Genomic DNA, 12,538 nt, shown 5'->3' with positions numbered 1-12,538 from the left:
AACACAAGCTGGTACAACCACTCTGGAAAATAGCATGGAGGTTCCTCAAAAAGTTGAAAATAGAGCTACTCTATGACCCAGCAATTGCATTACTGGGTATTTACCCTAAAGATACAAACATAGTGATCTGAAGGGGCACGTGCACCCGAATGTTTATAGCAGCAATGTCCACAATAGCCAAACTATGGAAGGAACCTAGATGTCCATCAACAGATGAATGGATCAAGAAGATGTGGTATATATATATACAATGGAATACTATGCAGCTATCAAAGGAAATGAAATCGTGCCATTTGTGACAACGTGGATGGAACTAGAGGGTATCATGCTTAGCGAAATAAGTCAATCAGAGAAGGACAACTATCATATGATCTCCCTGATATGAGGAAATGGAGATGCAACATGGGGCGGTTAAGGGAGTAAGAGAAAAATAAATGAAACAATATGGGATTGGGAGGGAGACAAACCATAAGTGACTCTGAATCTCACAAACTGAGGGTTGCTGGGGGGAGGAGGGTTGGGAGAGGGTGGTGGGGTTATGGACATTGGGGAGGGTATGTGCTATGGTGAGTGCTGTGAAGTGTGTAAACCTGGTGATTCACAGACCTGTACCCCTGGGGATAAAAATACATTATATGTTTATAAAAAAATAAAAAATTTAAAAAAATTTGTAAGGAAATTGATCACAGGGTTTTATTAAGTAGTGATTCCTGTATGATGTGGAAAGTGATGACTTTTCCCATTATTTTAAAAAATGTTATTAGTACTATTTTATTTATTTTTATTTTATTTGTGGGGGGAGTCAGGAGGATGGCAAAGAGAGTGTGAGAGAGGATCCTAAGCAGACTTCATGCTCAGAATGGAGCCCAACCAGGGAATTGATCTCATGACCCTGAGATCATGACCTGAGAGCCAAAACCAAGGGTCTGACACTTAACCAACTGTGCTACCAGGTGCCCCTGATTTTTCCAATTATTAAGTACTTGACAGAAGTGAGGTTAGAGGAACTTTCTGCTAGACACTTTTAGTTCAAGTTTAAAAATGAACAATAATAAAACATCAATGATAATGTAAATATCTAACAAAAATATGACAAAATTTAACACATGACGTTTCAACTCTTGCAGAAGGTGTTGCATTACTAAACATACATCCAAATTGTCTTAATACAGTCTTCAAGAATTGGCTGTTTTAAGTAAACAAGACCTCCTTTCTGTGTTCAGAGGTCTTCTCCTGTGGGGTATGCTGGGATCATTGTCTTCATCCAGCAGTACCTGCTGGCAATCTGGCTGGGAGACTTCAATGTTACATTTCCTTTTGCTTTTAAAATAGTAAATTCTTTTAAAATCTTTTGCAGGTGGAAACACTGCATGATTTTGAAGCAGCTAATTCTGATGAACTTACCTTACAAAGGGGTGACGTGGTGTTGGTGGTCCCCTCAGACTCAGAAGCTGACCAGGTAAAGAGAGATTGAAAGGTTCTACAGGCTATGTTGTTGTTGTTGTTTTCCCTGAGGGTCACTGGGACACAGTGAGTAACTGAAGACATTTCTATTTTCTGAGATGTTGCATGGCAGCTCTGAAAAGGGCTTAAGGCTTATGAGCACATGACATGGCTAACTGTAACTCTTTAGAACACCTCTTTTAGGATATTGTTATGTATTTTTCTTGAAGATTTTATTTAGGAGGGGCAGGAAAAGATGGCAGAGAAGTAGGAGACCCTGTTTCAACCGGTCCCTTAAAGTGAGCTAAATATCTACCAGACACTCTGAACACCCATGAAATCAGCTTGAGATATAGGATTATACACTGCTGGATCTCTACGGGGGCAGAAGACATCAGTGGTGAGGTAAAGCAGAGGGGGAATGCTCAGACTGCTATCGAAGGATAAACAGAAGTGGGAGGGAGCCTCCAGAAGCGACCCATTGGAAAGTAATACCCCAAGATGAAAGTGCTCTGTGGTTGGGGACCAGCATTAACTTGGGAGTCTGGTTAAAAGCACTCAAAAAGAGCAAAAGATCTTAAGGGGCAACTGGTAGACAGGCGGTCATGGTCATAGGCCTAGGCCCACGTACCCAGATGCCACTGCTGGTGACCACCCATGCCAGAGAGAGTCCAGCAGAGCCTCCAGTCTTTTGGCTTGCGGCTTTTGGCTGCTTGCACACCACTAGACTGGGTGCACTCCTGCCTATGCCTGAGAGAGCCTAGTGTGTGTGCCAGCTGGCGGTCTCTGGGACCGAAGCCTTCCACGACCACCCAAGTGTCTGGACATTCCCAGTCCGTGCCTGAAAGAACCCAGCATAATCTCTGGTTGGGATCCTTCTGCAGCAGCCTTCGCGAACTGCATGACCACTGGTCTAAGTGCACCTGGCAGTGGGCCTGGACTCCAGACAGCAGTCCTCACAAAGGCATCCACCTGCAGTGGGCTCTGCAGACCAATATAGCTTGCGGTATTAGTGGCTCAGGGGTGCAGAGACAAGCCAGGGCTTTGGGTGACCACTAGGATGGTGGTGGCTGTGGGTGTGCACGGCCTGTGGGAGGTTGTGCTGTTCAGTAGAGTTTGCATAGGGGGAATCTGTGTGTTCTGGACCACCCAGAGGGGAGCAGACTGAGGTTTCTCTCTGAGGCAGAGGTCTGGGTGCAGACATATTCTTTCTTTGCTCTGACCCCTCTAAAGCCCACAAAAACCTCCAGAGAACCAAAGCCTGAAAAACCGGTTTCCACAGGGTCCAGCCCTTGGTAACCTGCAGGGCGACTCAACCCAAGCAAGACTGACAGGAGAACAACGCAGCAGGCCCCTCCCCCAGAAAGCATGCCGAAAGAACTGGAGGAAAACCACCACAGGGTCCCCATAAAACTGCAAAATCCAAACATCAGGGGAAAACAATATATTAAGCTCCTGATATTGCCCTAAAACCTGTATATTTCATAGATAAAAAATTTGTTCTCATGATTCTTGTTCTTTTAATTGTTCTTTTAATTTTTTTAACCTACTTACTATTACAACTGGAGGTTTAATACAACATAATCCATAATAACTTTTTAACTTGAACTTTTTCATATATATACCTATGTTTTTTTTTCTTTTTCTTTTCTCTTTTTTTGTTAATATACATGTAGATATAAACTTCAAGGTATCCTTTTTCCCTATTCAATACTACTTCTATATATAAATCAGTTTTAATTTCCCTGTATCTCTGGAAAGTTGAGTCCTTTAACAATGATATCAAGATACACCCATGAAGAACTGACATAACCTTCCTTGCCCTTGCCTAACCATCTTCCCATCTTATTCTTTTTTTTTTTAATGTTTTTTTTTTAAGATTTTATTTATTTATTTGACAGAGAGAGATCACAAGTAGACGGAGAGGCAGGCAGAGAGAGAGAGAGGGAAGCAGGCTTCTCGCTGAGCAGAGAGCCCGATGTGGGACTCGATCCCAGGACCCCGAGATCATGACCTGAGCCGAAGGCAGCGGCTTAACCCACTGAGCCACCCAGGCGCCCCTTCCCATCTTATTCTTCTGTATTTGTCTTTGTTCTGGTATTATGTAAATCTTATTCTTGGGGTTCATTTTGACTGGGTTCTTCTTTTTTTCTTGTCACTTTTGTCAGTCTTTTCATTTGTTTGTTTTTGTTTATATACCTTATAAATCTTATTTTGGGGCTCATTTTGGCTGGGTCTCTCTTTTTTTTCCCTCTTTCTCTCTCTCTTTTTTCTTCTTTATTTTTGGTGGTGACGTCTGATTGCTCTGGAATTTTCCAGGGTGCGCCCTGTCTGGATCATGGTTGATATATTCAGCTAACATCCCCTCAACCACCTTTCATCAAAATGACTAGGAGGAAGAACACCCAACAGAGGAAAATTCAGAGACTGTGCCCTTTCCCACAGAACTATTGGATATGGACATAAAAAGTATGTCAGAAAGGGAATTCAGGGTAACAGTTATCCAGGCAATGGCTAGGTTGGAGAAAACCATTAGTGACAACATAGAATCAATAAGGGCAGAAGTGAGAGCTGACCTGGCAGAAGTTAAAAATACTATCAGTGAGATCCAATGTAATGTAAATACTCTAACAGCTAGGGTAACTGAGGTAGAAGATAGAATTAGTGATCTAGAAGACAAACTGATAGAAAAGAAGGATCAGGAGGAGGCCTGGAACAAACAGCTTAGAAGCCATGAAAACAGAATTAGGGAAATAAATGATGCCATGAAACGTTCCAACATGAGAATTATTGGGATCCCTGAGGGGGTGGAGAAAGAAGACTAGAAGATAAAGTTGAACAAATTCTGGGTGAAAATTTTCCCAATCTGGGGAATGGAATAAGCAAGCGTTTGTATCCTAGAGGCAGAAAGGACATGCACCAAGATCAACGAATCTAGAAAGACCTCCAGACACTTGATTGTGAAATTTATGAATCATAATTTTAGACAAGAGTTTCTAAGGGCAGCTAGGGGGAAGAAATTCCTTATATACAGAGGATGGCCCATCAGAATAACAGAATAACACCAGACCTGTCCATAGAAACCTAGCAAGACAGAAAGGGCTGGCAGGGCACTAAATGAGAAGAACATGCAGCCAAGAATACTTTATTCAGCAGGGTTGACATTCAAAATGGATGGAGAGATAAAGAGCTTCCAAGACCAGCAATGTTTAAAAGAGTATATGACCACCAAGCCGGCACTACAAGAAATATTAAGGCGGGGGGGGGGGGGCTCTATAAAAGAAGAAAGAACCCATGAGTGACAGAACAGAAATTTAAAGAGACAATCTGTACAAACAAGGACTTCACAGGCAACATGATGTCAGTAAAAACATATCATTCAAAAATCACTCTCAATGTGAATGGCCTAAATGCTCCCATAAAATGGCACAAGGTTGCAGATTGGATAAAATGACAGGACCTGTCCATATGCTGTCTATAAGAGACACATTTGGAACTTAAAGTTACATCCAGACTGAATGTGAAGGGATGGAGAAGCATCTTTCATGCCAACGGGTCCCTAAAGAAAGCTGGGGTAGCAATTCTCATATCAGATAAATTATACTTTAAGCTGAAGACTATAGTCAGATACAGAAGGCCACTACATCATTCTTAAAGGATCTAGCCACCAAGAAGATGTAACAGTAGTAAATATATATGCCCCCAACATGGGAGCAACTACATAAGCCACTGTTAATCAAAATAAAGAGTCATATTGATATGAATACATTAATTGTAGGGGATCTAAACACATCACACTCAGTAATAGATCATCCAAACAGAAAACCAATAAAGAAACAAGAGCTTTGAATGACTTTGGACCAGATGGACCTCATAGATACATACAGAACATTCCACCCTAAAACAACAGAATACTCATTCTTCAGCGCACATGGAAGTTTCTCCAGAATAGACCACATACTGGGTCACAAATCAGGGCTCAAACGATACCAAAAGATTGAGATTATTCCCTGTATATTCTCAGACCACAATGCATTGAAACTGGAACTCAACCACAAGAAAAAGTTTGGAAAGAACTCAAACACTTGGAAGCCAAAGACACCCTGCTTAAGAATGTTTGGATCCACCAGGAAATCAAAGAAGAAATTAAACAATTCATGGAAACCAATGAGAATGAAGACACAATCATCCAAAACCTATGGGATATGGCAAAGGTGGTCCTAAGAAGGAAATACATAACCATCCAAGCCTCACTCAAAAAAATCTGAAAAACGTAGAATACACCAGCTCTCTTTACATCTTAAAGAACTGGAAAATCAACAACAAATTAAGTCAACCCCATGCAAACAAGGAAATAATCAAGATTAGAGCAGAGATCAATGAGATAGAAACTAGAGATACAGTAGAACACATCAATGAAACTAGAAGCTGGTTCTTCAAAAGAATCAATGAGATCGATATACCACTGGCCAAACATATATAAAAGAAGAGAGAGAGGACCTGAACTAATAATATTATGAATGAAAGTGGAGAGATCACGATTAACACCAGGAAATAGAAACAATCATCAGAAATTATTATCAACAGTTATATGCCAGTAAGTTAAGCAACCTAGAAGGAATGGAAGCATCCCTGGAAACCTATAAACTTCCAAGACTGAAAAAAGAAGAAATTGACAACCTGAATAGACCAATATCTAGTAACGAGATTGAAGCAGTGATCAAAACCTCTCCAAAAACAGGAGCCTGATGGATTCCCTGAGGAATTCTACCAAAAATTCAAAGAAGAAATAATACCTATTCTCCTGAAGAGGTTTCCAGAGATAGAGACAGACGGAAAACTTCCAGGCTCTTTCTAGTAAGCCAGCATCACCCTGACCCCCAAACCAGGCAAAGACCCCATCAAAAAGGAAAATTTTAGACCAATATCCCTGATAAGTATGGATGCTAAGATAATCAAGATCCTAGCTAATCAGATCCAACAGTACATTAAAAAATTATCCGCCCTGACCAGGTAGGATTTATCCCTGGAATGCAAGGATGGTTCAACATTTGCAAATCAATCAGTGTGATAGAACAAATCAATAAGAGAAGAGAGAAGAACCACATGGTCCTCTCAATTGATCAGAAAAAGCATTTGACAAAAAACAGCATCTATTCCTGATTAAAATGCTTCAAAGTATAAGGATAGAGGAAACATTACTCAACTTAATAAAATCTATGAAAAACCCACAGCGAATATCATTCTCAATGGGGAAGAGCTGACAGCCTTCCCTTTGAGATCAGGAACACACCAAGGATGCCCACTCTCACCACTCTTGTTCAGCATAGTACTAGAAGTCCTAGCAAAGGCAATCAGACAACAAAAAGAAATAAAAGGTATTCAGATTGGCAAAAAAGAAGTCAAGCTCTCTGTCTTCACAGATGACATGATACTTTATATGGAAGACCCAAAAGACTCAACCCCTAAACTACTAGAACTCAATAGCAATTCAGTAATGTGGCAGGATACAAAATCAATGCACAGAAATCAGTTGCTTCCTTCTACACTAACAGTGAAAATATAGAAAGAGAAAGTAGAGAATCAATTCCATTTACTATAGCACCAAGAACCATAAGATACCTGGGAATAAACCTAACCAAAGAGATAAAGGATCTGTACTCAAACTACAGAACACTCATGAAAGAAATTGGAGAAGACAGAAAAAGATGGAAAAGCATTCCATGCTCATGGATCAGAAGAATAAACATCATTAAAATGTTTATACTGCGTAGAGAAATCTACACTTTAAATGCCATCCCAATCAAAATCCCACCGACATTTTTCAAAGTGCTGGAACAAACAATCCTAAAATTTGTATGGAACCCGAAGAGACCCCGAATTGCAAAGGAAATGTTGAAATAGAAAAACAAAAGTGGGGGCATCACGTTGCCTGATTTCAAGCTTTACTACAAAGCTGTGATCACCAAAAGACACAGACTGTCTTTTTTCCACTGGATATTTTTTCCTGCTTTGTTGAAGATTATTTGACCATAGAGTTGTGGGTTCATATCTGGGCTCTCTAGTCTGTTCCACTGGTCTATGTGACTGTGTATTTTTGTAGGAGCAAGAATTCTGAATTGACTTTTATTTCTTTCACCTCTTTAAAGATGTTGTCCTGGGGCACCTGGGTGGCTCAGTGGTTAAGTGGCTGCCTCCAGCTCAGGTCATGATCCCAGGGTCCTGGGATTGCGTCCCACATCAGGCTCCCTGCTCTGTGGGGAGCCTGCTTCTCCTTCTCCCTCTGCCTGCCACTCTGCCTACTTGTGTTCTCTATCTTTCTATCAGATAAATAAATATGATCTTTTAAAAAATTTAAAAAAAATTAAGATGTTATCCCATTATTTTCTGTTTTCTGCTTTTTCTGACTAAAGTTCAGCTGCCATTTGTTCACCATTGTTTCTGGTAAATGTGCCTTTTTCCCGGACCACTTTTAAGAATTTCTCTGTACCTTTGATTTCCATCAGTTCAATATAATATGCTTAGGTCTTGTATTTTTTTGTAGTTTTCATGCTTGGGGTTCACTGAGCTGCTTAGATTTGTAACCTGATGTTTTTCATTATATTTTGAAGACTTTCAGCTAATTTTTCTTACATTTTTTTGGTGCCTCATTCTCTTTTTCCTCTTTTGTGATTCCCTAATTATTCATCTGTTGGACTTCTCAATGTCTAAGACTGTCCTTTTTATGCACTATTTCTTTCTGGTACTCTGGTTGGATCATTTTTATTGGTTTGTCTTCAAGTACAGTGACCTTTTCTTCTGCTAAGTTAAAATTGGTTGTGAATCTTATCCAGTGAGGTTTTCATTTCAGATGCTATACATACAGAGTTCTATAATGTTCATGTAGTTTTTTGTTTGTTTGTTATTTTAGTTGACATTTCTTTCACAAAATTTCCTATCTATTCTTTCATGATAGCCACTTCCAGTGTTAGATACTTGTAAATATTTGTAATAGCTGCATTACTTTCCTACTGCTAACTCCAAAAAACTAGCCCATCTCAGCACACATTTGTATCAGTTGCCTTTTATCTGTGGGGTGTATGTTCCTCTTTTTTCTCATATCCAGTAATTTTTTATTGATATTGGACACATTGCAGGGACTGGATTCTACTTTTTGTCTCTGAAGCTAGTTTCTTTCCCCCCTAGCAGACATGGAACTTACTAGATAATTAGCTTGAATTCATGGAAGCTTTGTTTTATACTTTGTTAGGGTGATTCTGTTTCAATTTTGCCTTTACTTTTAGTGTGACTTCTTACTCCTGAGACACCTTTTACTTCCAAGGATGGCCCTTCTGGGATTTCAGTAGAAATCCTGAACGTTTGACCAAGCTTCCTAACTTGGTGGGATTCAAACTTCAAACTCTGCCTCCCCTCCATTGGCAGGGCTTAAATTTCCTCTCAGCTGTTCTGCCTTCCTCCTGTTGCTTATCCCAGACTCCTTGGGGGCCACCCTGTATATTTACAAATTTTGGGGGCAGCTCAGGATTTTAGGGAAGTTTCTCTGCACATTTTGTAACCTGCCTCTACAGATCTCTTTTAAAATATCCCCCATAAAAATATAGCTGCTTGTGTGTCTGGGTGACACAGCCTCTTAAGTTTCCAACTCTTGATTTCAGCTCAGGTCATTCTCTCATGATTATGAGCTTGAGCCCCATGTTGGGCTCTGTGCTGGGTGTGGAGCCTGCGTTTAATATTCTCTCCCTCCCTCCCTCTGCCCCTCCCCTTGCTCATGCCCTCACTCTCTCTCTAAAATAAGTAAAAAAAATTGTTAAAAAATACAGCTGCTCTGGAAGCCCTTCACTCTTCCTTTTAATGTCCTGCATCAAACAGACTTGAGAATAATCCTCAGGGGGAAAGCTGTATTACCACGGATCTCATTCACCACAATTTCTTACTTTCCAGGGTTAAATATTCTCCAGTTTTTGCCTGCTTTTGGTCACTGCCAGTGCCTTCAAATAATTGTTATATATGTCAACCCCATTGTTTGTAACAATCCCATTATATAACTTTTTATGCTATATTTTATAAGTCATATATATAAGTAGTTGAATATATGTACATATGGATATATAAAGATATGTAGTTATTCTAGTGTTTATAAGTGTTTCATGCAGAAGCACTTATCTGATACAAACTATTTGCCATTGCCAGAACTGTAAGTCTTTCATCTATCACATACTTTAAAAAGTTAAAATTTAATTTTTCCTATTTGCGTTATCTAGAGATTGATACTTATACTGGCTAATTGATACTGGCTAATGTTTTTCACTTTATTATATAAATTGCATTTCAGAATACACATGTTAGACTATATCTTGATTATGAGTTTGTGCCACTTCTTAACTTTTTTCTTTATTGAAACAATTTTGAAATGCATGACTCTGCTCGGCTCCATTAGATTTTTCACTCATTGTAAATAAAGTCAACTATAGACACTTGTGGGGGAAAATATGGCCTTTTAGATGCTGCCAGAGATTCAGAAAAAATTGAATTATCATCATTTATTTTAAGTATAACTTCGCCCTTCACATATAGAACATCATAATTTTAAAGAGGGCACTCTTCCTCCTAGCCAGGATATTATCAGTCATTTTATTAAGTCATCTTTTTCTCCATTTTTTTTTTCTGCCTTCAAAAATTGGCCTGTCTAAATGCTTATCTTGCTAGTATAGCAGCATCAGTTTATAGTCTCAGATTACATCAAGAGGGAATGTGTTCAGCTTCTTTGTTTAATTTTGGAGACCTCATTTTATCTGATGTACTTGAACTCTGTTGGGAATTGCTTCAGATTAAATCTGGCCATCCCTCATCCTAAATGGGATCTGTTTCGGGGACTGGTTAACATAATCAAGACAGGTCATTTCCTGCTGGTTTGTGCATTATACAGTCTGTATGTTTCATGCTGTTCCTTCCACTCAGCCTTTTCCAGCCAGGCTCTGCTTATCTGCAAGAGGCCAAGGGCAAATAACAGCCTCCATTCCTCATTTTAACATATTGTCTCTCAAGCTGAATGGCCACACATGGTGGTTTCAGTTTTCTTTCTGTGGCTAAATGTCTTGATTCTTATTGTGTTACTCCTGTAAGATGGACCAATGTTTTGGAGGAGTAATTGATAAAGGATACATAAAGACTATGTGAATGTTTCCAGCAAGAATGTCATGACAACAAACTGCTTTGTAGTTTATATAAACTTGAAAAATGAGAGATTATAACAGCAACAGCAGAGAGGATAGTGAGAGCAGGTACCCAGATGTAGTGGCTATTATTTGATAAGCCCTGGGTATGCTGGTTTATTTGGGTCACATGATGTGAGCTGGGGGCACAGAGTTCTCTCCTATAAGCCAGTGCTTCGGGATGGAATACGAAACCTCCCATGGCCTCATCCACACTGTATTCTGACCTCGGTCCTCTGTCACTTTTTACTGTGACCTACAGGATAGGGAGCCTTCCTATGCATTACATGTTTTCACGTGGTGTCCTCTCTTTGCCTGGCTAGCAATCTAATCCTTTTCTCTTCCTTAAGAACTCGTCATAATCCAGTTAACGTCAATGAGCTCTACTTTAGACAAAATTATACCATTTGTATTAACAGTTAGCTTTCACAGATCCAGAAAATAAATAATCTCAAATGTTTGTTATTTGTTTATTTTTATTTTTTATTTTCAATTATTTGTTTATTTATTTATAATTGTTATTTTTTTAAAATTGTTATTTATTTATTTTTTACCTAGCAACCTATTTGGGACAACCCTTCCCACTGACCTATCTCAGCACACTGGCTAATACATAATGTCACATCCTGGTACAGGATCACTTCGCTAAATTACTTTGTTAACTGTTAACTGTTGGCAGTGCAGATTTTTCCAGTAGTTTCTTGGTCCTTGAACGCCCTGTCTTTGTCTTGCAGGATGCAGGCTGGCTGGTAGGAGTGAAGGAATCAGACTGGCTTCAGTACAGAGACCTTGCCACCTACAAAGGCCTCTTTCCAGAGAACTTCACCCGGCGCCTGGATTAGGGCCAAGAATATTAAAGAAAGAGCCTGGTTTTGGGGTTTTTAAACTTCCACGAAAACCCAAAGAGTTCACCTTTGCTGTTGCACTCTTAATGATGTACAGGCTGGTGCCAGACAAAGCTTGGAAAGATATCAGTGGAGCATGTGTGCAAAAAAGAAAAGAAAAGAAAAACAAGTAAATTACAGAAAAAGTCCTCACTGTTTCCCACGTTATCCATAACAGGTTTCTTTGTGCTTTGTCCAAGCTGTGGAGACTCTTGTCCTTGATCCCTCCGCAGCATTTCTAAAGTAGCTTTCTCCAGACCAGAACCTTCATTTCTCTGCTCCAAGTGTATGGTCCTGAGTGGCTGCCCTGTCGAAGATGTGGCAAGTTTTCCTGTAGTACAAGATTTTCTTCCCCTGCACAGGTGTGAGCACGTGCTCTCTCTCCCTTTCAAGTTGACTGTGTTTCAAACTCAACCGCTGCGCAGAACATTCTGTTCCAGCACCTCCCTCTCTCTGTATATCTGGCCACACAGTTCCACATGCTAGTTGCCGTCACTCGCGGATCTATGTGTATGCACGAAGCTACATATACATAGTTGCTTCCTTTCGTTCCATCATAGCTCTTTGCCTCCCGAGCGTCACTGATACATGCATTGCTCTTGCTCTGTCTGGCATTCGAGGTGCAGTTTTGCCTCAGGGCAAAACCAGCCATCCCATTGCCAAAACAGTCGACAGTATCTGTGTTTTGTCATGTGGTTGTCAGGACGCAGTGACAGATAGCATGTCCTGGCTGCCATCCCTCCGGAGAAAGCAGAGCTTTGTTATCTAAGCTTCCAGCTGCTGTGGTTGGAGTTCAGCTAGTCGGGATGAGCAGCTCTGTCGTGTTCCCTTTCAAAGGTTGGCTGGCTGATGGGGCATCAATGTCCACCCCCAAAGAACACTATTTAAAAAAAAAAAAAAAGCTCCTATATATTTCCAACTCTTAATATTTATGCAACTCATCTTCTCGGATTGCCCTAAAACAAGATAGGTGATGTATGCTGTATCCACGGGTCATCT

General features: G+C 40.1%; 1 protein-coding gene across 2 annotated transcripts in view; it reads left to right on the top strand.

The window, feature by feature from the left end:
* LOC111157046 (amphiphysin) overlaps positions 1–11,647 on the top strand; it is a 245,862-nt gene extending 234,215 nt beyond the window's left edge. For both annotated transcript variants that reach the window (XM_022518258.1, XM_022518257.1), the window contains 2 exons: positions 1,358–1,459; positions 11,390–11,647. In XM_022518258.1, the coding sequence (XP_022373966.1) occupies positions 1,358–1,459; positions 11,390–11,497 (210 nt within the window). In that variant the 3' untranslated portion in view covers positions 11,498–11,647. The remainder of the gene's footprint in view (positions 1–1,357; positions 1,460–11,389) is intronic.
* Positions 11,648–12,538: the final 891 nt, after the last annotated feature.

The sequence above is a fragment of the Enhydra lutris genome, unplaced genomic scaffold (assembly GCF_002288905.1).
Source record: "Enhydra lutris kenyoni isolate GAN:26980312 unplaced genomic scaffold, ASM228890v2 scaffoldscaffold51, whole genome shotgun sequence".
Taxonomy (NCBI): domain Eukaryota; kingdom Metazoa; phylum Chordata; class Mammalia; order Carnivora; family Mustelidae; genus Enhydra; species Enhydra lutris.
This window is presented reverse-complemented; position numbering and strand designations above follow the sequence as displayed.